General features: G+C 43.4%; 1 protein-coding gene across 1 annotated transcript; it reads right to left on the minus strand.

Moving 5' to 3' along the window:
* Positions 1 to 663: 663 nt before the first annotated feature.
* LOC145516246 (glutathione S-transferase A2-like) lies at positions 664 to 27,212 on the minus strand. Its single transcript, XM_081517385.1, has 7 exons — positions 26,705 to 27,212; positions 13,950 to 14,063; positions 8,827 to 8,878; positions 8,014 to 8,146; positions 5,146 to 5,287; positions 2,668 to 2,799; positions 664 to 2,060 (listed from the first exon to the last, which is right to left on the minus strand). Exons 2-7 carry the CDS (start codon positions 14,034 to 14,036, stop codon positions 2,046 to 2,048), a joined length of 561 nt encoding a protein of 186 aa, XP_081373511.1. The 5' UTR covers positions 14,037 to 14,063; positions 26,705 to 27,212; the 3' UTR covers positions 664 to 2,045.
* Positions 27,213 to 27,716: the final 504 nt, after the last annotated feature.

Below are 27,716 nucleotides of genomic sequence, written 5' to 3' on the forward strand. Positions count from 1 at the left end.
GTGGCCCCCACACGTCTTGTGTGATGGGACGAGCGCTCATGGGGGTGAGGAGGGAAGGGCTGAGGGCACCCTGCGGGCAGCGGGAGTCACTCAGGGAGATAGTGTGGTGACTCTCAGGTTTGCGTTTTAGAAAAATATTTTGATGTCAATGGAGAACAGACCAGAGCCGGGGGAGGCGGTGGGGGGGGGTAGTGCAGTCAGGGACCCCTGTGTTTGCCAGCTCTGGCCCCGCCCCTTCACCTGGGGGGTCGGGGGTGAGAGTGAGGCAGGGAGCTCACTCCACGAGGAAGAGAACCCGATACTCCAAAGGACAGGTTTCCTGGAGAGTGTTCACCGCAGGCCCCACATGTGACCAGAGCCAGAATCACTCCTAATGCAGGCCCCTGGCTCCATGAGAGGCCAGGGGAAATGACGTTATATATATTCATTCGTATCAAATTCACACATGTCACCTGTGTCATAGAGATCTGATCTGCGGGACCCTGTCAAATGGGAGTGAGGCCCCTGTGCAGGGCCCCACAGAGCCTCGTGCAGCAGAGCTGTGATGACCAGGCGGCCACAGCAGGGTTCCCTGAGCAGAGGTTGGGTCCACTGGGTTCTCAATATTTCCCCATCTCCCTGAACACTGGAGAGCCCACAGTATAAAAAAATAGCTGTTCCAAATGCATAAGAAAAGATATTTTTATTATCAGAAGGAAAATGTCTCTCAAAGAAATTTTTTTTAAATGTCTTTTTGCCACTCTCAGTGATAAAAGAAATGTTCACATATTGAGATATAGGGAAGTCATTCTGACTTATGCATGAGTCAACTTGAATTTTATGCCAACTGAAATACTTGTTTGTAGCCAATCAAACATACATTTTATATCTGCTTTAGTTATTAGAGAAAAGAGCACCTTGACCAGAAGGAAAGACAGTCCATTTTAAAAATAAAGATTAAGGGACTTAGTTGGTGGTCCAGTTGTTAGGACTCCATGCTTGCATTGCAGAGGGCACAGGTTTGATCCCTGGTCAGGAGGAGGCAATGGCACCCCACTCTAGTACTCTTGCCTGGAGAATCCCAGGGACGGCGGAGCCTGGTGGGCTGCAGTCCATGGGGTCGCTAAGAGTCGGACACGACCGAAGCGACCTAGCAGCAGCAGCAAGGAACTAAGATCCTACATCCTGCAAGTGGGAGTGGGGGTGTGGGGGAGACAGTGGAGGGGGGTGTGTGGAGTGGGGAGATTAAATGCCTTCCTTCCTGGGACGCCAATGCTGGTCCACCTTCCATGATAAGAGTCCTCTGCCAGGTGCCAAGGCCATGCTGACTGTATATGTGCTGATCTGTGTGGTGTTTTTTATTTCAACCTTGAAGAAATGTATCTGACTGGTTTAATGTCCTTTGTTCTGACAAAGATACACGAAACTGTGCTGGAAACCGTATTTGTCCAGAGCAAGCTGCTCAGAGTAATCTGGGAAGGTATCTTTCTGGCTAGTCCTCAGTTTGCTCAAATAAAACTCGTGCTTATTCTTGTTATTGTTTATTGACTGTTTTCATCAACACCAGAAAAATAGCTCTTTCCTGTGGAAACCTAAGAATGTTAGATTATGAATTTCTACACTTGATTCTTTGATAAGCTATGTGACAGATGTTATATGATAATTCCTACAAAAAAAATCAAGGGGATGACATAATCTATATTTCCCTTTTGTATTTAATTTTTAATTCCAAAAAAGAGACGTGCTAGAAAGAGATGGAAAATCTGACTTTATATTCGATTCTAAAGAAAAATAGTAACTAAATCTGCTCATCGGAGCTTTATTATTTAATGGCTACTAAAACTTTGGAATAGTTTATTAGTCTCACAACACCCAGGGTCTACACTTAGATAAAAACTTCATTGCCAGAAGTTTCATAAGTTTGGTCCTCAATGTCCTGGGTAGCCCCATTGGCTTTATTAAAACTTGAGAATCTTTCTGGCTTGTTCAAGACTTTTCTCATTCTCTGGAGGCTTCCTCTGGCTGCCAGGCTGCAGAAACTTCTTCACGGCCGGGAGGTTGCCGACTCAGGTTTTCAGGCCCTGCAGTGCACAAGAGCACAGCTCAGAGTGCAGCTAAAGGCCACCCCTGTCACTGATACAAGCCAGCAGGGACTCTGAGACCCTCCTAGACAAGGGCCAGCTGGGACCCCTCCATCAGCACCAGGAGGAGGCTGGACATGGACACCCAGTGAGCCAGGAAGATGACAGCCCAATGGCGTTCCCCAGAGATGACTTAGTGTAAGGCTCCATTCAGCGTCCCGATCTTCCTACACCTCAGTCCTGCAGGTTCACCCTTGAGTGCAGTGTGAGGAAGAGAAATGTGTCAGATATTAGCACAGATTAAGGCTCCAGGTATCAAGATGAGAAGAGATAGGAGATGGGGCTGAAACTGAAGACAGAAAACATGAGAGGTAATCTGTGAGGTCAGTCAGAACCAATCTGTCCTCAGAGAGAGAGACAGGTAGAGAGAAATCAATGTGTGAGAGAAAAGGAACAGGAACTGAGGGGAAGAAATGAGACGGTCGGACCCTAGCATTGCAGAGAACAGATTCTGAGGTGGGAGGTGTGGGCACACCCCAACTCCTACCCCTCCACCTCCATCCAACCCCCCCCCCCACCCCCTGTCCAGGGCCATGGGAGAGCTCACCTTCGGCAGAGGGAAGTTGGCCAAAAGGCTGGGGTCCAGCTCTTCCACATAGTAGAGAAGTTCAACCAGGTGGATGTCAGCCTTGCTCAGCTTGTTGCCCACAAGATAGTCTTGTCCGTGGCTGTTCAGCACCTGGTGAATGGAGGGGTCACATCAGGAACACAGGTCCAGACAGCCTGGACCCCTGCTCCTCCCCTGCCCCCCGCCCAGCCCCACTTCCATCTCTGCCCCTCACTGGGCGTGTGGGGGCCTCAGACCTTCTGCTCCCCCCAACTCAGTGAGATGGGCCAGTTGAGTCCCTGCGGTTCCCTCCTCACCCCCAGTGGAAGCCAGACTAGCGTTTCCTTTTCCTGTTCCCTCCTCGCTGTGGCTGCCTTACTTCTTCCACTGGGCCGAGGGCTTAGCACTGTCTGCAGAGTGTCTCTGTTGACCCCACACCCTCAAGCGTGTAGCCCTGAACTTCACAACATGACCCTCCAGCCATCTCTCTCTCTCCTCTCTCTCTTCTCTTTCTCTCTCTCTGTCCCTCTCATATTTCTCCCTTGGGCAGTGACTCCAACTTCTTAACAACCTTCTTCTACCCTGAACAAGCTATTTCAGTCTACATTTCTCTTCTTTCCTGCTTCCTGATTTCCCGGTCTCTCTCTGGGACCTGAAATAAACCTGGGTCAACTTGAAGTCCCTTCTCCCTGACTCCTAACTTGCACTGTGTTACAATTCACATGTTACAATTTCTGGGGGTGAACTTCACTGATGCCTTGACTCACTCTGTTATATAGCCAAAATTATGTACTTGATTGGCAGAAGAGGAATGGAGAGATAATCACACATGATAATGGAAACCAAAGCTTAATTCTGGTATCCACATGGCAGGTTCATATGAGTTCATTTTATGAACATTTTAAACTTTTCTGCACGTATGAAATGTTTCATAATAATGTGTTAGGGAAATATATTATATTTATTAAAATATTCCAGCAATATGAAAATCATAATGTATAAAGAGAAAAATGCATACAGCATCACTAACTAACATAATAACATTTTGGCAAATACACTTTCAGATTATATGTACATACAGAAGCATGGAGGGTTTCCCAGGTAGCTCAGTGGTAAAGAATCTGCCTGCAATGCAGATTTCTTGCCTGGGAAATCCCATGGACAGGGGAGCCTAGTGGTCTATAGTCCATGAGGTCACAAAGAGTTGGATATGACTGAGAAACTAGAAAAGAAAACAAAGCAAAAAATATAAAAGTATGGACAAATGGATAATCATTTGGAAAAGCCATCAAAATATATTTTATAATATATAATTTTTACTCATGCTCTCATGCGGCCCTTTGTTTTCAAAGTACTCTCTGTCCGTCATTGCTCATGCTCATTCATGTCCAGCTCTTTGTGACTCCATGGACTGTAGCCTGCCAGGGTCCTCTGTACATGGTGTTTTCCAGGCAAGAATATTGGAGTGGATTGCCATTTCCTCCTCTAGGAGAATCTTCTCAACCCATAAATCAAAGTACAGATGAACTCAAACTGCAGTCATCAAAGAGTTTATCATTTTGTGAATGTTGCATAAACTCTTAGCACCTCCAGGGCCAGGAGGGTGTGCTTTCTGATTACTATTAAATTCTTCGCTCCTTGAATGTGGCCAGATAAGCAAACAATGAATTAACATTTGCTGAATAAGTGAAAGAATGATCCTATGCTCTGTGTTAATCTTTATATATGTATGTAACCCTCCTGAATCTCTTAAAATCATTTTTTTCCAAGTTAATCATTTTTGTTTAGCATGATTTCAGGTAATTTTGATCTTGAGATGCTCTCCTCTTACCATCAAGAAGAAACATTAACTAAGATATATGCTAGGCATAATGATGGAACATTATTTCCTTGGCTTTGTATGACCTTCAAAAGTCTGAGAGCCATGTCCCCAAAATTTGTGATTATTTTCTCCTGAACATCTTTTCCTCTGTCTCTTCCTCCCCAACACTGCCCCCATCTCTGTTTAGAAATATCTCATCCATCCCAGAAACACTTCCACATTCTCCTGACAGGCAGCTGCTCTCATGGCTCCCTACTCACGGTACCAGAATATTTTCTGATGTATTGCTGACATCATGCTCTTATTGGATCAAAGCCCCTGCACTGTGTTCTGCAGGATCCTCCTACTCCAGGCTCCAGTGTGGCTCTCAGAACTTCCACAGCCCAAGCTCTAAGTAAAACCATGAAATTCCATTGAACAGAGAATTTCAAATTGGGTCTGAGTCAATAGAAATTATGCTGAAAAACGATAATGTGTGTAAAACTGGTACAATTCTCCCTCAGAGTCAATTTTTAGAAAATGCCCTGAGAGTCAGGATGCTGCATTAGTCCTCAGGAAGGTTCACAGAAGTGAAGGTCGATTCCCCAGCAATGCCAGGCACTATGTTCCTTTTGTCCTCTCGTCTCAGTGTCAAAACCACTAAACAGTCCATTTACTTTTTCAAATGCAGGGAGATAACTGTTTGTTGTCTTTTCTCGGATCAGGGTCAACTTGGCATTTTTTTCATCAGGTGGGCACAGTGGCAAAAGCATGATCATTTCACCCAAGTCTGCCACACCCTCTGTGTACATATCAATCCTGAAAGAAAAAATGACCAAATTGCCAAATGTCTCCTGCCTTAGATTTTCGAGTTTAAGAATAGGTAAGAATGGGGCATCAAAAAATGATAAAGTAATTCTCCACTGGGTACATGTTTCTAAGCCGGTCATGGAGTTACAATTTTTATTAATTTTAACATTTCATTCTAGAACAAGCCATCAAGGTAGACATAGCTAATATTTTGATTATACGCATGATCAAATATAGGGACAAAGCACACTGGGACCCATTCATAGAGGCATGAGAGAAGTGGATAAATCCCTGCAGGTAACCTCTGAGACCATACCTGGGTTTGTCATCTCTGCTGTGACGTAGTCTATGCACAGTTAGTGTGATGCATTAGCACCACCTCAGTCACGTCTAGAGAGAGTCCTGGCACAGTGGTCCCAGTCATGTCCCTCTAGCTCTCCCTTTCTCATCCTGTTACACCACTAGGTCCATTTAGATGCCCAGTATCAGTAGTTCCTCCAGTTATTTCTGATAGAAATGATTCCACAACCTCCTCCACATATGATTGCCTGACTCTGGCCTCATTTGCATTTCTCAAGACTCCACCCCAAATATCCCCTGAAATAGTGCAATTCTTCATACAGTTACAACAATGAAAATTCCAAGAGATTTTTTTGTTTTTGTTCCAAAAGGATTTCCTGTACGAGTTGTTTTTTTTTGGTAATGAAAGCTTTATTGAAATACATTCACATAGCATTACTTTCATTCTTTAAATGGTACTATTCAGTAGTTTTTAGTACATTCTGAAACCATCACCATATTCTAATACCAGAATATTTTTATCGCTTTATCCAAAACGAAATCCAGTACCCTTGACAGTCACTCTCCATTTCCTCAGCATTATAGCCCCAGGCAACCACTCAACTATTGTTTCTACAGATTTGAATGTCAGGACATTTCATATATTTGGAATCACACAATATGTAGCCTTTTGTGTCTGGTGTCTTTCATTTAGTATTTTTCAAAGTTCATCCATGTTGTCACATACATCAGTACTTCACTTCTGAATGCATGCTAAGTCGCTTCAGTCATGTCCGACTCTTTGCGACCCTATGGACTGGAGCCCACCAGGCTTCTCTGTCCGCGGGACTCTCCAGGCAAGAATACTGGAGTGGGTTGCCGTGGCATACTCCACTTTACTCCTGTTCACAACTAAAAATATTCCATTATTTGGTATATCATCCTTTGTTCATCCATTCATCAGTTGTTGGATATTTTGTTTGTTTCCACTTTTTGAATATTATGAACACTATGCACTTCTGTGTACAAGTTCTAGTGTGGATGTGTTTTGTTTTTGTTTTTTTTTCCACTATGAAGTTTACTGTGGGTAACTTATAAACAGGCAGGAAAGACAGTGCAAACAATGGTCCACAGACAATCACAGCTGCATTTTGTGCTGCCAAAAGGGATCTAGCTGAATTTAAAGGGGCCAAAACTAAAAATTAGAATCTGACTACCAAGTGAGAAGCAAGTCTGCACAGAAGGAGCTGAGTCATTTTCCCTTCCCTGAGGATCTCATAACCATTAACCATCTGTGTCAACAAAATGTATTCTTCCAGTTTTCTTATCAGATGAAGGCAAGGGTAAAAGTTGGTGGGGAACTTATCCAGCTGGGGCACATTCTTTGTTGGGAGGCTAAAGTGCAATATGCAGAAAGACGAGGTTGTAGGATTTGTGGCCTAAAGATGGAGGGAGAGGGGACAAAATGGAATCAGTATGGTCCAGCCACACATCCTCACAAATAATCCAATGGAGCTGAAGACTAGGTTTCAGATAAAATATTAAAGAGCAGGATGTTAATGCAAGCGTCTGAAGTCATGAGCTGTTTGGTGATGAACCTGGGATGGAAGTGCCGGTCATTCCACCCCAGAGCCTGTGCTCTTGACCGCAGCATTGTGCTATCACGTTGCTACAAACTGATAGGTATCATGTTGAACTTGAATTGTGAAATGTGAATGTGTTTTTTACTCTCTTGGGTGTATACCTAGAAGTGAAATTGCTGAGTCATATGGTAACTCTTTAACTTTTTGAGTAACTGTCAACAGTTCCATACACGATGTTAGTATCAATCAGGTTGTCCCATTGCAACAAAGATTTCCCCCAGTTTGCTTGTATTGAATAAATCTGGCTGCTTCAGACTTATATTAAAATATTCCAGATAATTCTGGTGTCTTGAGTTATCCCCTTCGTTATCCACTATTATCCCTTTTGTTATCCTCAAAGTTTTCCACTTTGTTATCCCCTGTCAAGTGACCGGTCCATAAAGAGGACTAATAAATTAAGCTCTTGGTTATCATTCTAAAATTTCTGGAACTTAAGAATCAATTCCTTTAGATCTTCTTCTTCTCATAATTTATCCTCTAGACACTCATTTTGTCCCTTGTCTGTAGCTGTTGGTGGGTGTCTAGTCTGAGCCCCGGGAGTCATGGTTCCACCTTCCTCCCAGCTTTATAGTTCACCTATGTTTGGAATCCTCTGTCACTGTGCTATACCTATGGACCACAACTTCTTATATAAGCTCTTGATTCCAGTCCGAGTTTACTCTTCTCTCATCTTCATATGTCCCTGCTGTACTAGACCTCAGTTACACCATTAAGGTCTATAGCTGCTATGGGTCATGAGCCCCATGAACACATCCTAATCGCTCAGGGAAACACCTAGGATTGTTCCTACTTATCACTCATGAAAAACCATACAGGGCTCTCTCCTTCACGTCTTTCCCATAGAGATCATATTTGGTGGCAATGTAGCTGAGAATGGCTCTGGTCTGCACCAGCTTCATCCCATCAATTTCAACCATTGGCACTTGCTGGAACACTAAACTCCCATCTTTTGAAAGGAGAAAAGAAGAGAGAAATACTGTATGAATTACACACTTTTAGGATGAAAAAACAATGTTGACATAACTGAAGATATAAAATGAAATACTAAAATGACCTGGTACACTTAAGCAACATGGCATTTTGTTTTTGGCTTCCCATAGTCCTTTTCCTGCTCAATCTTTTATTTTTTTAACCCATTATTTCATTTATCTTTTTACTTGTCATTCAGATACATGGGCGATTCCTTGTAATTCTGAGTCTATTTGTCTTTATGGATATTTTAGAAAGAAGTTGGAAGAGGCTGCAATAGGGCCGCCAACTGGTTGCCAATTTAAATGAAAAGTTCTAAATAAGTCTTACATCATACAAGGCAGGTTTTGAGAGATTTCTATATGCAGGTCCCTTTTCCTGTTCACTAAGTCTACAATATTGCTAGACTTGTAAAACTTGCCAGAAAAAAAGGCTCATGGCAACTGCTGGTTCCTTTAGCAAATACTAGGGTTGCAGCCTTCCTAGTCCCAAGTGAGGTGCAAGAGCTTCTCAAGGAGCCCCACCCTTACCTTTAACCACATTTCTTCCTCTCTTCTGACCCCATTCCCACCATGCACACACAAGGCCTTGTTGGTATTCAAACCTCAACTTGTGGCTGCTACTAGATCCTCCCATTAGAAGAATTCAGTTTCTTACCATGTCTTAACTTATCTAAATCTTCTGAACTTTCTATAAATTTCTCTTCAAACTGGAAAACAGAAACAGTCAATAAGTTTTTGTTATTTCATTCTATAGCATTACTGAACTTGCATGGCCTCTCTCTGCTGCCCACTATGGAGACTGTAGGATTTCCAAGTTCGGCAGGGTGCACAGGGGACAGTGATCAAGGCCATTTGGAGATTTAGATTAGAGCCACCAAGATAAAAGTGTGGGTTGCAGCAAGTAACTGCTTATTTTGCAGGTTAATTCACCTCTACCCTGTCCCTACCTCTGTCAGTGATTAGGTAATGATTTGAGGGGAGGGGAATGTCACTGGAGGGAAGGGACTGGGAAATTCTTCTAGTTATGGAGTTTTAATGTCTCTGGAAAGCCTTTCTCTCCCTGTGAAATCAGGACAAGAATTTGGGGTGTCCCCCGGCATGGAGTTTCCATGGGGCCTTTGACTCCCAAGATGCTGCCACCAGGGACCTCTGCTGTATATTACCTCCCTCCATTCAATTTTTTATTTTAAACAAGGGTCTGGAAATGGCAACCCACTCCAGTATTCTTGCCTGGAGAATCCTAGGGACGGTGGAGCCTGATGGGCTGCCGTCTATAGGGTCGCACAGAGTCAGACATGACTGAAGCGACTTAGCAGCTTGATGATGAAAAGTTTGAGGATTGGGAGGTTTCTAACTGGGGCTTCCTTGGTAGCTCAGACAGTAAAGAATCTGCCTGCAATGCAGGAGGCCTGGGTTTGATCCCTGCATCAGAAAGACTCCCTGGAGAAGGAAATGGCAACCCACTCCAGTATTCTTGCCTGGAGAATTCCACGGACAGAGGAGCCTGGTGGGGTACAGAACGCTTCTCCTGATTAGAGAGGATGTCTATACATTTTCTTTCTAGGTGTGTATTTCTGCCTTGCTTCTGTCTTAAATAAACTGCTTCTCCGTGTGCTCTCCCACATGCTGTGCTGTGTCTCTAATAATAAACCTTGCACCTGTTTTTATGGTTTTCACCTCCTTGAAACATTCTTGCTTGCAAACTGGGAAAACAGCCGGGGCTACTTTGCTTTTAGCCTCTAGCCCCTGGTGGTCTAGTGATTAGGATTCCTGGTTCAGTTCCCGGGCAGGGAACTAAGATCTCTCTTCAGTACTGCAGTCTCTCCGAGATCATTTGGTGAGAAACCTGGGAGTTCAAGGTGAACTGCAGATGTCGCTAAAACTATTGGCTGGAGACTCCTGACTTTCACTCTCTCTTCCACGGTGCTGGGATTTTCTTTCCTGCCTTACTTGCACAGCAAGGTTTCTTTTTCACCTAATTCTTTAAAATCCTCTTGGGGAAAGACTAACTGAAGTCTTGCTGCTGCCAAGCCCATACTTTGTCAGTGTCAGGTGAAACCCTCAGGTCCTGACCGCTGTGTCACTTTCCACTGTGGCCAACTCCAGTTCCTCCAGGAATTCCCCTTCACTCCAGGCCTTGGCAGCGCATAGGCTGGGAAAGACTACTTATTGAGCAGGCCAGTTCCAATCAGCCTGCATCCTGGGCAGTATCTGTCATACTATAAAGCTTAAGGGAAAACCTGCAACCACTCTGTGCTGGCCCACATGTCCTCTCCAGGTATGAAAGGAGGACACTTTTCTCAAGGTACCAAGAACAACTGGAGACTGCTGGTTAAAAATCAGTGGGGGAATAGAGGATTCCCCAAGCCCTGTCAAGGAATAAGGTCAAAGTAAATTCAGGGGACACTCTGAATCCCCTTCAGGTGTCTCCTCAATGTATCGAGGATGGTGGATTATGTAGCTAAGAGCGGTCTCTGTTCTGGGTTGCAGATTATTCAATATAGGAGGAACCCTTTCTAAGCCAGAAGAAGCACCTCTGGAGTGTATCCTTAAGAACTAGGAAGTTTTTACTGAAACAGTGCCTGGCCTTTATGTAAATTGGGGGATGAGGAAAATGGCCTGAAAATGAGTCTCTTACAATTAGATTTTTATTGCCACAGGATGAGATAATGGACTGAGTTTCCTAATGTTCAAGTTTTCAAGGCCTTTTATCATAATCCTGCTCTAAGTGGCTACTATAATGAGAAAAAACTCTCCTAACATTCTAAATGATCTCCTTCTAACTTCTCCCAACTCTCAGGGGGGAACCAAGCTTCTCCCACTCCTACATGTTCCCTTACTTCTCCAGGTCTTTCTGATCAAACTAAGACCCCTCTCTCCCCAGAAGAATAAACCTTTCTGGGACAACATTTTTATCAGCAAGTAAGCCCCTATTATTAAGACCAATTTGACACTATTTGATCTATATTTTAGCTATGAAACTATGACTATAAAAAAAAAGGAAAGATGATTTTTCTTGACAGTATGACCACAAAATTTGTTAAAACAAGACTTTTTTTTTAAATTGCAAAACTAGCTCTTTTAGCATGTGCAACTAGAAAAGGCTAACTTGCTGAAATACTTTTTTTTTTTTTTCTCAAAATTCTGACCCTGAGAGAATAAAAATATGCCTAGGAAAAAGCTACATCAACTCTTCTCATGTCCTTGAGATACAAACACGGCCCACTTTGCCTGAGACTTTGGCCTTGGGTTAAGTAGAACTTAAAGCCAAGGGGGAAAAAAAGGAGGCAAAGAGACATTTTAAATCTCAAGCAGAAAACTAAGAGATCTCTGTCTGTCTGGATTTATGTATGTCAAGTAAATGTAAAAAGACTGTCTACTGATATATATGGGAATCTCAAACTATTTTGAAAACCTCTAGAAGAGAGAAATCCAGCTGGGCAAATCTGATAGCAGGCCTTTAGCATGGCTTTCTTGGCCTTGAGAGCCTTTTGGGAATTTAGTCTGAGACTCTTTCTGAGGAATTACACCAGAGTCAACATTAAATACCTTACATAGTCAATGAACAAACACTTTATTTTAAAATATCTATTATTATTATTTTTAATGTTTATCTTTAATTCTTAAATTTATTTATTTAACTTTTAGTTGTGCTGATCTTCATTGCTGCACATGGGCTTTCTCTAATTGCAGCAAGCGGGGGCTACTTTTCGTGAGGTTATGCAGGCTTTTCATTGCAGGGTCTTCTCACGTTGTGGAGCACAGGCTCTAGGGTACACGGGCTTTAGTAGTTGAGGCACACAGGCTCAGTAGTTGTGGCACATGGGCTTAGTTGCTCCGTGGCATATGAGATCTTCCCGGACCAGGGATCAAACCCGTGTCCTCTGCATTAGCAGGCAGATTCTTATCCCGCCAGGGAAGTCCTGACAATCTTTATTTTTAATATTTATTTTTATTTATTTATTTGTTTGGCTGTGCCAGGTATTATTTGCAGCATGTGGGATATTTAATTGCAGCACTGGACCACCAGGGTTGTCACCAAATTTATTTTAATAACAAATTCATCTTGGCTGTGTTTGGTAAAAATGAGGGTAATTTTAGAAAAAAATCATTTCACTAAATATGAAATCCTTAAGTCATGTCTTACTCTTTGCGACACTGTGGACCGTAGGATCAGGGTCTTTTCCAATGAATACCAGGTGGCGCTAGTGGTAAAGAACCCGCCTGCCAATGCAAGAGATAGAAGAGATGCTAGTTCGATCCCTGGGTTAGGAAGATCCCCTGGAGGAGGGCCTGGCAACCCATTCCAGTATTCTTGCCTGGAGAATCCCATGGACAGAGGAGCCTGGTGGGCATAGTCCATAGGGTTGCAAAGAGTCGTACATGACTGAAATGACTTAGCATCCATGCATGGCCTCTACAGTTATCACTGAGAAAAGCAATTGTTCAACTCTTTGAGACCCCATGGGCTGCAGCACACCAGGCTTCTCTGTCCTTCACTGCATCCCGGAGTTTGCTCAAACTCATGTCCATTGAGTCGATGATGCCATCCAACCATCTCATCATCTGTCACCCACTTCTCCCCCTGCCTTGGCAGGCAGGTTGTTTACCACTAGCGCCATCAACAGAGTCCTACATTTGCTCCTGGGCATGTGGTGTTTTAACACTATAAAATGCTTGGGGGTGCTCCTAGATGCTCCCATCCATCTCTTATTCACCCACTTACTTGTTTGCATCCTCACTAGAGTGCAAGCTGCCTGAGGGCAGGGACTGTGTCTGTCTCATTCATTTCTGTATCCCCAGAACTGAGTACAGAGCCTGGCACAAAAGTGAAAGTGCAAGTGGCTCAGTCATGTCTGACTCTTTGCAACCCCATGTACTATACATTAGTCCATGGAATTCTCCAGGCCAGAATACTGGAGTGGGTAGCTGTTCCCTTCTCCAGGGGATCTTCCCAATCCAGGGATTGAACCCAGGTCTCCCACACTGCAGGTGGATTCTTTACCAGCTGAGCTACCAGAGAAGCCCTAAATTGCTCCCACCCAAAATTATTGCTGAGTGAATATATTAAATATTATCAAGTGGTTTGTTACAGTTGGCTCATTCCCATATTTGTGATTATATCTTAACCTTAATTTTATTTATTTTTCTAATATTACATACAGTTTTTCTTTTATTGTGGGAATTTCTAGCATGTACACAAATTTTTAAAATGTAGTGTTTCTCATACCCTTCAACAGCATCAACAATTATCAACCCAAGCCAGTCTTGTGTCATCTATATGCCCATCCACATTCCCCTTTATGTAAAAATGGAGCAGATTCTAGGTATCGTATCATGTTACCCTTGTATACTTCATGTATATTTCTAAAACAAAATAACTATTTTGAACATAAACATAATAATAAACCTAAAAATTACACCTAAAATATTAACAACAATTCTTTAATAACATATTCAATCAACAATTAAGTTTCTTCTTGAGCATGTCATAAATAATATTTATGGTTTGTTGAAATGAAATCCAAGTAAGTCTCACGCAGTTGGACTAGTTGACACATCTTTTGTTTCCTTTCAAATTAAAAAAAAAATGTTTCTATACTCTTCCATGGGCAGGATTATTTACATATTCATTTGGTCAGATCAGTCCATTTCTTTCTTAATGTGCAGCTATTTTTATGCAACACAAAATCATACTCAGCTCCGTTAATGCAGAGGTCTGGCTCATGTGAGAAAGTGCTTTGATAGTCAACGGTGATCCAAGTTAAGAGGACCTACCTCCACTCCAGCTGCAGCCAAGAGCCATCGCATAGCCTCCATCTTGCCTCGGGCATCGAAATAGTGAAGCTTGGGCTTCCCTGTCATGATAGCAGTTCCTCAATTCCTGTGAACCTGGATGAATCAGACCACAGAGGCAAACTGCACTTTACAATGTCCAGTCCATTTGAACAGAAGGGGTAGTGCCTGCCTTTTTCATGGTGGCATTAGAACAGTCCCTGGTGGTTCTTCCTTGGTCCAAATTCTCACCTATCAACAGGTGTCATTGTGAAGTTGCACCAAACCAAGTCTCAGATTGCATCTGTCCTCTCTCTGAGGACATAAATAGAGCAGGCTTAATCTTGCTCAGCTGTCACCCAGGGCTGGTGAGGGGACTTGAAACCAGGAAACTTCACTGACAGAGAGGAGCAGGGAGCCAAGTCGGTCCTTGACTGTCGGGTGGTCTTGTTCAAAAGCATTAACTGCGGCTGAATCCTGCCCTGACTGTCCCTAAACCTTCTAAATTCTCTCCGCAGAAGACAAAACTCATTCCTTTTTTTCTTATTGTAATTCTATATGTTTTTCACTGCTGGATGAATTTTATTTTATGATCTAGAGAAAGAGATGCTAGCGCCCTACCTTTATAGTACATGGAAAGGAACTAACATATGTTTAGTGCCTACCACATAGTGGGCATTTTCTCACTTTTATCCTCATTTCACCTTCACAAAAATTACTTGAGGTAAATTCTGACTAGTCTGAAGTAAGTGGTGAACCCATTCAATTGCACCTTGTTTTTTAAACTGTTTTAGAAAGTTGGGATATATTTGCTTTACAGTGCTGTGTTGATTTCTGCTGTACAACATCTTGAATCAGCTATACACATACACATAATCCTCTCTCTCTTGAGCTTCCCTCCCTCCCCACCCCCATCCCACCCCTCTAGGTCATCACAGACGCCAGGAGGACTTCCCTGTGCTACACAGCAGCATCCCACTAGATATCTCTTTTACACATGGTAGCGCACGCATGTCAGCGCTACTCTCTAAACTTGTCCCACCGTCCCCTCCCCTTTCTGTGTCCACAAGTCTGTTCTCTACATCTGTGTCTCTATTCCACTGGGAACATATTTCTAGATTCCATATATATTCATTAATATATATTTGTTTTTCACCTTCTAACTTACTTCACTCTGTATGAAAGACTACAAATGACCCAATTTCATTCCTTTTTATGGTTGAGTAATAGCTCATTGTGTATATGTACCACATCTTCTTTATCCATTCATTTATCCATCATTGAATGTTCAGGTTGCTTCCAAGTCCTGTCTATTGTAGATAGTGTTGCAGTGGATATGGGGGTACACGTGCCTTTTGAAATTATGGTTTTCTCAGGGTATATACCTACCAATGGTATTTCTGAGTCATATGGTAGTTTTAATTTTAGTTTTTCAAAGAAACTCCGTTCTGTTCTCTATAGTGGTTGTATGAAGGCACTTTTATTTGATGTCAATGTCTTGGGATTTTGTTATACCAGTGTGTGCCAGTGATGGATTGTGGCCCATTGTGGATTGTGAAATTAACACAGCAGGTTCTGACTAGTGTTTTTCAACCGAAATAAAATAGTAAATACAAAGGTGTATCATATACAGTTACAGTAAGCACTTTTTGCTAAAACTTTCATTTGAATTACAAAACCATGTACAACTCCCTGTGTCCTTGTCCTTGAAATAAAATGTTGATTCAAGAGTTAATGACTGGGAAATGTGAAGATGTGAGAGCAAAGAATAGCTGTTGGGCTGGGGAACTGGTAACAATTTAGACTATGAATCTGCTACATAACAGAATCACCCAACTTACAGTTCCCTGAAAGATATAGATAAAGGCCTGACACATATTCCTAAATTGGTTTAACAAGAAACAGATCCCCTCCAGATGAAAATTGCTGACCACAGGAACATAGACCCTAGACTGGTTGAAACCAAAAGATTGATGATGCTTGAAACTTCACCTTGATGCCAACCAGTCTGAGAATTATCCATGAGCTGATCACATCCTGCTCCCTGAACACTATAGATCTCCTCACTTCCCCATCCAGTGTGGGTCACAGTCTTGAGGGCATTAGCCCACTCTGACCCCCTCTGTCCGGCAAAGCAATAAAAGCTACTCTTTTCTACTTCCTCCAAAACTCTGTCTCTGCATTGGCAGCAGTGAACAGAGGCTGAGTTTTGGCAACAGATACATTTATGTCATGTGAGCGTCTGTAACAGTGAAGCCAAACCTGCCTCTGCACTGGATCTATTCCTTTGGCTCTAACCTTTGTGCTCTGTAGCCTTTGCTTAGTCATGCTGGCTCTGCACCTTTTGTAAAAGAATGCTACCTGTAGCCTGAAATAGATAGGATAGCCCAATTTCAAAGTCTTTTCCTTCATATAAAGAAAAAGTCTTTTCCTTCATATAAGGATAAAACAGTTGCAGAACAAAGAATAGCATTTGCCTTGTTGGAGGTTTATAGAAACATTATGGTTAGATCTATGTGGATGGTTGGAAGAACAAAGAATTCACATCCTGTATCGTTATGGCTGGCAACAAGAAATTTGCCACCACCAGCCACACCACCCTCCCCTTTTAGTATAAGTTTGAATTCTAACACAGGTTAGATGGTTCTTTGGGACTCTAGTTCACCATCTTTTCAGTCTGCTGGCTCTACCAGTAAAATCCCAGGCCTTGCCTCAACACCTCATCTCTCTATTTAATGGATGGCTGTGTGGTGAGCAGTATGAACCGGTACTCAGTAATGTGTCAGTATGTGATTGTGTGGTGTGGGTTGTTGTAAAATGTAAGAGACACTTGTGACTGGGACCAGCCAAAGAAGTCTGGTAGATGTTGCTGTAGTCTAAGGTATCTGCACTAGTGATATTTGGGGCTGGATCCTTCTTCGTTGTCCTGTCATCGGAGGATAGTTACTTAGCATCATCCCCAGGAGTTGCCAGTGGCATAGTGCCCCTGTCCCCAACATGGTTGGGTGAGCTCAGCCGTGGTCTTGGGCAAGTTTTATCAGTGATGACAGTACAGAAGCACAGGAGTCATTAAAAAGCAAGGATTCAACTGCCTAGACTTAGGGAGGGACAATTTCAATCCCATTTTTAGTCAACAGACCTCTGTCCAAAAAAAGTTGTTTTTTAATTCTTGTAAAATTTTGTGGTTGTTGAATCTTTAGCACAGAAGTCCCTGCACAATAGTTATGTTTCAAAAAAGGCGTGTGAAACTGGCACCCTGTAACTTACAAGGCCCATAAGGTACAAACAAAATGATGTGCCAAGAATACCAGCTTACCTAGCAGAGTACCAGAGAACTACAGATATGGAGACAACTTGATGACAGCCTCTCCAACTGAGCACTGCCCACTCCTACTGATGGACTAGGCTGACTGACAGTCAACTTTAGAAGTCACATGCTGAAAATATTCCATGCCTGCAAAGAGAACTCTTAAAACTTACCTTGAAACTTACACTTACTGTACACTAACCATTTCTGAGTGCTCCCCCCTGCCCACTTGCTTCTTACTCTTAAGATAAATATGCCACTCAAAAGGGATCAGGAAGACAGATCTTAGCATTGCTTCCTGTCTCCTTGCTTAGCTGCCCTGCTATAAAACCTTTTTTTTTTTTTTTTGCAAAAGACCATTGCCCCAGTATTTGATCTTTCTCTTGGGACAAGGAGCTCACTTGCTTGGTTACAAAACTTGAGTTTTTTGTCAAAATAGTTTAAACGTTCCAGAAGACCTTTATTTATTTGTGTATCTATTTTCTTCATGGACACTTTGTTTTTGGTTGACACGTGATGTATTTCTTCTTTTTAACAAATTTCCTTCAAGCTTCCTCCCCTAAGACCCCTTGAGCAGTTTCAGGTATCAAGAGATAATGGCTGGTTGGAAACAAGATAGGAGCCTGATGTGGAATCTGCTTTTAAAAGGTTTAAATTTAGTCAGAAAAACAGGTTTGTCAACAACCTACCATGCACAAAGAGCCTAATGGTGACTTCATTTTAATTGGTTCTGAGCCAAGGATCATGATTCTAGTAGTCACGCAAGTCAGAGCAAGGGGAGTGGCTGAAGGCTGAGAAAGCACAGGTTGCTGCCCACCTGCCCAGGTCGGCTCCACCTTCACAGCAGCATCATCCAGGCTGTGACTTTTCCATTACTCCCTACCCTACATTAGGGGTGCTCCTCATTTTTGTCTAAAACCTGTTCATAGACACTACAAGTGCTTGTTCTTCGTTTCTATTTCCATATCTTCTCCCACGGGCTTATTTTAATTTTTTTCCTGTGAATTCTCTTTTGCCCTGAAAGCACCAACCTCACTGTGATTTTAAAAGGTCTTTGAGATTCTGAGGCTTCTGTGTATGAGACCTTTGTTTTATTCTTTTTAAGTTGGCATTTCTGCTCACTCCCATTATTCTGCATCCTACCTGGTGACTTCATGTACCTTTTAGAAACCAGCTCTGTGCTCCAATGATGTATCTAGCTCTTCCTTCAAGACGTCTTGAGTTATAGAGCTAGAAGTCAGCTAGCCACTCCTCCAAGTATGTAATTAATACACTGTACCCCAGAGAGAGCATGTGTTGGCCAGCTATGTAGTTAGTGATGAAGTCTGGATTGGATCTTAGTCCTCCTGACAGACAGACTAGTTTCTTCCTATTGTATCTGTTTTGTTATTGAATTTTCATAGCCTGCAGAGATTACAGTTTCTGTGCCCTCACTAACCTGTGAGCTCTCAGGAAGTAGCGACATCATCATAGTCTTTAACACAAGACATTGCTCAAAATTCAACATACCCTGTGTGTAACGTGGCATGATTAGACAGCCCAAGACATGTGTTCTTTAGCATTTCCCTTAGAGGACTTGTTATTTTGCAACTCAGTAGTTTAGAACAATTAAATAATAATCTGGGATCATGATCATAAAGTAATCAATCCTGCTTATAAAACCCAACATTGTGCTGTTTAAACACAACTATCAAAACAGTAGAAATCTCCCACATACTGAAAAGATAATGAATGTGCAAAAAAATTGGGCAAATGCTTTGGCAGGGTAGCCCAGGAGAATATTTAACTTGGCAAATAGATGGAATTTGCAAATTATCTGTTGGGCTGGAAACAGGGCAGTTCAAGAGAAGGGTATAATTTTCTTGAAGTGCCTAAGAAATAAATCCACATGCACTTGCCTTACTACCCAAATAGCCCTATGCATTTAGATTCACTTGCAATTTTAAATCTTTTCTTTGTAAGAAACCATGCCCAGGCTTTGGTCCCCAAAATACTGAACACGAAGAAGGAGGTGGAGGTGGAGGAGAAAAAGGGAAAGCAGCGAGCTACTCTGTGCTCAGTCACAAAGTAACTCATACAAACAACAAGCTCAGGGTGGTGAAATCAGCTTTGGAGGTGCAAATTCAGATTCTGACCCACCACCATTGATGACTGAATTCCCAACAGGAGCTGCCAGTTCAAGTGACATGCAACCACTCATACATATTTTCTCCTCATCGCTCAGGTGGGATTCCCCAAATGTGTGACTTTGCCAAATTCCAGTCCAGCATAATTGTGTGATTTCCATATGAATCACACTGATACACCATCCAGTCTAGAGAAGGCAACTCTAACATAATCTCACAGATCCTTCCCAGCACTGACATGGTTGCATTTTCAGATTGCTCTTAGTAACACTCTTATTTTCCCCAAATCATCGAATTCTCTGCCCTCACTTTCTAAATTCTTGATTATTATTTTCCTCTAGAGACACGTCCTTGAGGAACTAATAAACAACACTTGAATCATCTCCTGAGCACACCAAGAAGAGGCAATAATGCCAGGTACCCATAAAATCACACATTGAAAAATATTTTCCTCCTGAAACAGACATGAGAAACTATATGAAGATAACAAGGTCAGTATCAACCTAATAAAAGTCCTGCTGCCTCTCTGCTCAGTTCCTCTCTGCCAGTCCTTGGGTGTATGCTAGATGCTTTAATAATTTAACAACCAGCCCCCCTTTCCAGGGGTGGCTATGGGTCCCATAAGGAATAGCCCCACGCAGTTGACCAGGCTGGTAGAACATTCTGTACATGCCACAAAGAAAAGGATAAATCACCAATGTTCCATTTCAAGGTGATCCATAAATGTACACACAGAGATTCCAGGTTTATTTGGCCTCCTAGCAGACCAGTGGGGACCACGCTTTCGTGAAATGGGATGCCAAGTTTATGGCAGATGGAAGAATCTTGGAGAGAGAGGGAGAGTGTGTCATAAGAGGCTGGTGGCTGAAATGAGGATATGGTAGAGAAAATAGGGAGATAGCAATCTAAATTGGTAAAAAGAACTACATGAGGAATGGTATTGCGACCCCAATTGTATACACCCCCAAATAATCTTCCCAGGTTGCCCTCACTCTGGGTGGGAGGGCTCAACTGCATCACCTAGGTCATTTTCAGACCATTCTCTTCTTGACTGCACCCTTGGCTTTCCTCTCTAGCCTCAGGGCCTTTGCATATGCTGTTTCTTCTGCTTGGAACACTCAATTCCTGTGTGTCCTCTAACTTATTAATTTTTTTGTTTGAAGTTTTTTTAAACTTCCAACTAGAGTTAATTTACAATGTCATATTAGTTTCAGGTGTACAGCATAGTGGTTCTATATTTTTATAGGTTATACCCCATTTAAAGTAATTATTATCATATCACAATTTCAACCTAATGTGTTTAATATCTGCTTTCCTCCTGTGAACTGTGAACTCCTTGAGGACAAGAATGCCAAGGGCTCACAGTTGACTACAGTGCCTGGCACATGAAAGGGACTTCATCAATATACATAAAATTTGTCTTTTTCTTTTTGTGGCCTTGCCTCGCAGCTTATGAAATTTTAGTTCTCTGAACAGGGATTAAACCTGGGCCCTTAGCAGTGAGAGCACAGAATCCTAACCACTGGAGCACCAGGGAATTCCCATAATTTATCTTTTCCCAATGGAACATTTCTAACATATATAAATGTAGAAAAGAGTTATAAGGAGCCTTGACATACCCATCGCCTTGCTTCAACAATTGTTAGCAACAGTTTGATGCAAATTGTAGGTTTCATTTTTATTTCACTAATACATAATTTAATATGTATCTTTTAAGCTTTGGGGAAATTACTTACATTACAGAAAAATTGCAAAAGTGGTACAGAATTTCCAAATACCCTTTACCCAGTCTCCTCTGACGTTAAATCTCACATGACCACACGACTGTTCAGGGCACAGCCCAGGGAGCGCAGCAGGGCCATGCCTATGCCAGGAGCTCACAGATAGCAGGGGAGACCAGTGGCTTTCAGGATTATTGGAGACTTACTGGGCTCTGGGGGAGGCCCAGAGGGACACCCAGCTCTCCCTGACTAGCAACAAGGTGAGGAACTAAGTGCCATCAGGTGGGAACAGTTGGCCAGAAAGGGGGCAAAGGTGAACTGGAGCACAGATCTGTGTCACTCGTGGGATGAAGCAGGTTCATGTCACCTCCCATCCCCAGAACCAGCCCCAAGGCAAGCAACTTGTGGAGCCCTAAACCAAGGCCACAGGGGTAAAGCCTTGTACCAAGGCTACAGATATGGAACCCTGCACCAAGGTCATCTCCAGAACTGACGGAGCCCCATAGCCACCATTAGCATGAGCCTCCCTGATCCAAACTGGCCAGCTCCCTGACTGGATTTTAGGTAAAAATACCCACCCTATAGCACCTAATCAATCACCTAATGCCACCCTTCCAACAGGAATTTTCTTTGTCTTGAAGTTATAAAAATTGGCTTGTTGTTGTAGTTCGGTCCCTAAGTCATGTCCAACTCTGACCCCATGGACTGCAGCATGCCAGTCTTCCCTGTCCTTTACTGTGTCCCAAAGTTTGCTCAAATTCTTGTCCATTAAGTTGGTTATGCTATCTACCATCTCATTCTCTGCCGCCCCCTCTCCTTTTGCCTTCAGTCTTTCCCAGCATCAGGGTCTTTCCCAATGAGTTGGCTTTTCCCACCAGGTGGCCAAAGTATTGAAGCTTAGGATTCAGCAACAGTCCTTCCGACGAATATTCAGGGTTGATTTCCTTCAGGGTTGACTGGTGTGATCTCCTTGCAGTCCAAGAGACTCTTAAGAGTCTTCTCCAGCACCACAATTCGAAAGCGTCAGTTCTTTGGTGCTCAGTCTTCTTTGGTGCTCAATCTTCTTTGGTTTCCCTGGTGGCTGGCTTCCCTGGTAGCTCAGATGGTAAAGAATCCGCTTACAAGGCAGGAGACCTGGGTTCTATCCAGATCTGGGTCAGGAAGATCTCCTGCAGAAGAGAATGGCTGCCTACTCCAGTATTCTTGCCTGGAGAATTCCATGAACGGAGGAGCCTGGTGGCTGCAGTCCATGAAATTACAAAAGAGTTGGACAAAACTGAGCAACTAACACTCACCCACTTATAGCTTTCTTTATGGTCCAACTCTCACTTCCATACATGACTATTGGAAAAACCATGGCTTTGACTATATGGACTTTTGTCAGCAAAGTGATGTCTCTGCTTTTTAATACGGTGTCTAGGTTTGTCATAGCTTTCCTCCCAAGGAGCTAGTGTCTTTTAATTTCACGGCTGCAGTCAGCGTAGGCAGGGACTAGCCCATGAAAGTGTCAGCTCTCGCTCGAGCCCACTGTTCTAACAGCGTCTCCCATGCTAATAAACTCTATTCTCCTCTCATTTTGCCTCATGTCTGGAAATTCTTTTCCAACCCATGCACAGGCCACACAACTCACATTCTCTGTCCCTCAGACGTCATCCCACCCACTTCTCCCCAAGGCAGACACAGGGCTGGCAACTCGCTCGGGGGCAACCTGAGGGTTTGGGGAAAATCAGTAACCTCATGCCACGGGCAGATATCCAGGAAGAGATCTGCTCGGACCTGTCTCTTGGGCATGTGGCCTGAGTATATTTGCTTTCTGGATATATCTACCTGGCTGTACTTCCAGTAACTCAGACCCTGACCAAAGCCCAAGCAGAAATCGGGTTCCAAATCTGAGACTGATGCAATTGATCCACACTGTTGCCCAGGCTGGAAGCTTCCACCCGGCTTCCTCTCTCCAGATCTCCCCATTTCCCCCTGACTCTCACCAGTCCCTCTCTTCTCTGTGCACCACCCTATCTTCCATGCAGTCTGCCATCATCTCTTGCACAATTTCCACAGCATCCTGTAATGTGTTGCCCAACCTGGATTTGGGTCTGCTTGCTCTGCGCACAATAAAGCCAACTCTAGGTTGTGGTTGTTTTTCTTGTTGTTTAGTTGTTAAGTTGTGTCTGACTCTTTTGCGACCCCATGGACTGTAGCCTGCCAGGCCCCTCTGTCCATGGGATTCTCCAGGCAAGAATACTGGAGTGGGTTGCCATTTCCTTCTCCAGGGGATCTTCCCAGACCCAGGATTGAACCCACATCTCCTGCATTGCTGGGAGGATTCTTTAACACTGAGCCATCTGTGAAGTATAGTCATTTTTGTTTGTTAGTTTGTTTTGTTTGGGGTTTGTTGTTGTTGTTGTTAACAAAGAGCTTTATTTTCATGTCCTGGTTTCTTCATGTCCTAGGTTCTGCTAACAACCTCGATTCTTGCACTGTTGAGCATGTCAACAGTCACAAATACATCACCTTGAGGAGGAAACAAATAGCTTTTTTCTAAAGTCCACTGGACACTGCAGGAAGGTGGCCAACTCCCTGTCCCCTCATCTTCTCTCCTTCTCCTGCTGTCTCCATCCCACAGGAGGGGTCCAGGTAGGAAGTTGCATCTGAGCACTACTCTCCTGTTATGCTGTCCTCATCCTTGGAGCCTTCTTGGGGAATCAAGAAGGATAATTCCCTTTTACTGGTTCTCTAATGGAGAGTCTTAACACCAGCTGATGTTTCAAAATCAAAACCAAACCAAACACCTGAAAAGCAAGGCTGAACACAACTGTCTTCCGTCGGGTCTCATTCTCATTGCCTCATTGTTGTTCTGAGAGGTTTCTCCTTAACTGCCACCATGGTCTGTCTCATTTTTTACACTGGTGAAATTATGTAGGAAGAATTAACCAAAACTAGAAAAGAACAAAATTGAACCCTGTGGAAATTGCCTGAGACTGAACTCTGGGGGACTAGGGTTGCAGCAAGGAGGTGGTCAGCAGGATGCCAGAAAATACAGTGTTTATTGCAGATGCCAAGTAAGGAGAAAAGGCAGCTCATGCTCAAAGATCCTAACTCCCTGAGGTCTTTCAGGGGAGGGTTATTAAAGGCAATAGTAGGGATATAGGTAATCGGGTGACTTATCAACTAATAGTCATTAGTACTCTGTACTGATACGTGGTGAGATAACAGGGTGATATTTCAGGAGTCAATATCATCAACCTTCTGGTCCCAACTGGTCTGATGTGCTTGTGGTCAGCAGTTTCTTTCTGGTGGGAGTCAGGTTTCTGTAAAAGCAATTCAAGAATGTTCATCAGATTTTGTTATCTGTGTCCTTCTGGGTGGAACTAGAGGTTCTGCGACTCTGCTCTCCTGCTGATCTATTATTTCAATTTATTACCAGTTCTCCTGGCCCGACTACAACTCTTTGTTGCTACATGTTCACATCCTTTTCAGAGCTCAATCCTTGAGGCTGACTTTCTGAGAACTCGGAGGAGGCCTAAGGGACTAAAGCAGTCTTTTACTGCAAGGAGTGGAGCAACAGGGGGTGAAGTGGGATCATATACCTGAGAGGGTCCCAGAGGGTTCTGCTCAGCTTCATACACTGTCTAGGCTTGCGTCCTGTGGTCCTTCATTCTACCCTCCTTGCAGCAGCCAAGGGGATCTTTCTAAGAAGCAGATTTAATCCTATCACTTGCTGGCTTAAAACCCTTCCCTGAGCCTCTTTTGGCTGCTGAGATGTCTGTGACCAGCCTGGAGGCCAAGTTGGAGGGAGCATGTGAGCAGGCCCAAACCTGTTCTGCAGCCTGAGGGGCAGGGATGTGGCCTATTGATTGCCTGAGCTGCTGCATCTTGGGGCACACCCGAGGACCTGGGGCAAGGGCAGGCTGGGGCTGGCCTGGAGATGCCCTGTGACACACTGTGCTTTCCTCTTGGGCTCCTTGTGTGTCTGGGCTATGCCTGGGGCTCACAAACAAAGCTGTTTAGCAGCAGTGGGGGAACAAAAGGGTGATGGGTAAAGATCAGACTCTCACACAGAGTTTAGAAAGCCCCTCCCCAGAGACCCCCACTGTTGTCCAGCCTCATTTCAGCCACTCTTCCTCCCTCACCTCTACACTCTCACTTTAATACTTTTCTCCTGCTCTCTTTGCCTTCCTGCCTTTGCACGGGGTCTTGGTTCTTAGAAGTCTCTCTTTATATCTGCCTTCCTTCTGCCCCCTTTTCTTGGCTACCCTCCTCCTCACTCCTGAGGCCCGCTAAAGTGTCACTGCCTGCTGGAGGCTTTCCCTGACACAGTCACAGAGACCAGGGCTGGGTAAGTGCTTGACTTCTGGTCTTGGTGGTAGTTTATAGGCTCAGCCTTTGGAGACAGACTGTCTGCGTAAACTCACTGTGGCACTTGATGCTGTGTGGCTTGGGGTGAATTACTTTCTCTTTCTTTAATTCAATTTCCCCATCTGTTAAATGGGAATGCAAGACCTAAGTCTGTTGTGAGAATGATGTGCAAAGTGTTTAGGTCAGAGCAGTAAAAAAGCATGATATGTATGTCTTAATCATTACTTTCCTGCACCTATCACATTGCTTCCTAAATGCCAAAACTTTAACCCCATTAGATTATAGGAGGGGTGTGAGGATACCTGAAAGCATATACATGTTGTTGATTAACAATGGTTATCTTTGGGTTGTGAAATCAGGGTGTGTGTGTGACCACATTTTGTCGCTTTTTGAAAAGTGTTATGCATTAAGCCTGTACTGCATTTGACATTCAGAAAAAGGTGATAAAATATTTTAGACAGGCAATTATTAAAAAGAATCAGAATACTTAATTATTTCTACACTATGGTTAAAATACACATATAGAAGCAAAGACACAAAGGAACAGAACGAGAAAACTAATGTGTATTGGGGTACAAGATTGTGGGTAAATTAATTTTCTTTTAGAATGTCCTGGAATTTTAGTATACTATCATTTCTTTATAAACTAATTAAAATCAGGAGAACAGACATGAAGCAAAAGGGAACTTCCTCTACAAACAGAAGAAGAGAAGAAGGGAGAGATGCATCAAGCGAAAAAAATGCACAACGTGAGCGCTGTGAGTTAAGTTTTATCTGGGGCAAAATGAAAACCATAGCCCAGGAGACAAACTGCTCTGAAGAGGTAAGGGGGAAGGTCAGTATGTATGTGATTTTAGTGAGGAGAGCAAGGAGAGACGGCCCCTTCAGCTAAACATCCAATGGCCACTTAATCCCACCAAGCAATTTACCAGTCCCGCCCTCTAACATGCCCCCCACCCCACAGCGCTCCAAAATAGTCAAGGGGCCAGAAAAATCCCCCACCAGCCAACGGGCAGAAATTTCCCTACTCCTGTGCATGCACACACCTCACATTATCATGTACTAAAGTAACCTTTGGTTACTTTGGACTCATTAACTGCTCATAGATATTCCATGAACACATACATCTAATTATAACAGACTGAATTACGGGCAGGACATGCACAGTAGAGCACCTTGTTTTATAACCTGCAACCATCAATCAAGACTGTCAATCAATGACCTCCTGGATTATGCAAATGATCTTACCTTAAAAATTCTGTACTTTAGCCCTCCAGGACCATTGTGTCTCTTGGTGTGGCCCACTTTTCTCTTGAGGTGTTCTCTCTGTACTTTCTTTCAGTATTGTCAGTAAACTTTCTTGCAGTAGATAAGACCTTAGATTCTTCTTCTTTGCATCCTCACCAAGAACTGAGGCCCAAGGGAGGAGCTGTCTCCAAACTCTCCTCTGTTAACAGAAGCAGCATTCACTTTACCTTGACACAGATCTGCACAGTCCAGCATCGCCCTGTGTCATGGAGCCTGGCACAGCTTTTCAGGACAGCACACCATATACTGAGGGCATTAGTGCTGGGCAGAATGCACATTAGCATGGGCCCCCTTCCCACCCAATCCTGGGCACAGGCTTTAGCTTGCCTTTGCATTGCCTTGTATTAGTTTAGCATGTCCTTGTAGCTCACCAGTTATGGTAACTGTACATGAAGAAGTGTGGGGCTTTGAGTTCTAGGCAAAAGAACAGTCTCAATCACTAAGGAAACTTGGAAAGCAGCTTAACATCTCTGAACCTAATCCTTCATCAGTAAGATTACTGTGAGGTTTCAATAAGATAATATGTGTAAAATGCTTGGCATATAATAACTCAAAATTGCCCATTATCACCATCATCGCATGTCTGCCATTTTGTGTGGACAGAGAGGAGCTGTATGTACAGGTAGCACCCTAACGGCAAAAGTCTCTGCCTCCAGGGCTCAGATGGTAGTGCTGGAGAGAGGGTGATGGGGTGGGGGGTGTTTGAAATGCTGTCTCCCAGCATCTCTCTGACATTCCAGGTGAATTTCACAAAAAGAGGGGCAGAGACAAGGCAAAGACAAGTTTATCAGAAATGCAATTGAAGGCAAGTCCACCCTCGGGGCATTCCTCAGAGCAGTGCTCACTCCAGCTGAGGTTGTGAAAGAATTCCCCAAGGACTTTATAAAAGCACAGATTGCTGGGTCTCCTTAAGCAGAGATTCTTTTTTAGCTGACTCAGGAATGGGGAGCCA

This window comes from Giraffa tippelskirchi, chromosome 8, assembly GCF_054371585.1.
Source record: "Giraffa tippelskirchi isolate mGirTip1 chromosome 8, T2T-mGirTip1v1.2.pri, whole genome shotgun sequence".
In the NCBI taxonomy this organism is placed as follows: Eukaryota; Metazoa; Chordata; class Mammalia; order Artiodactyla; family Giraffidae; genus Giraffa; species Giraffa tippelskirchi.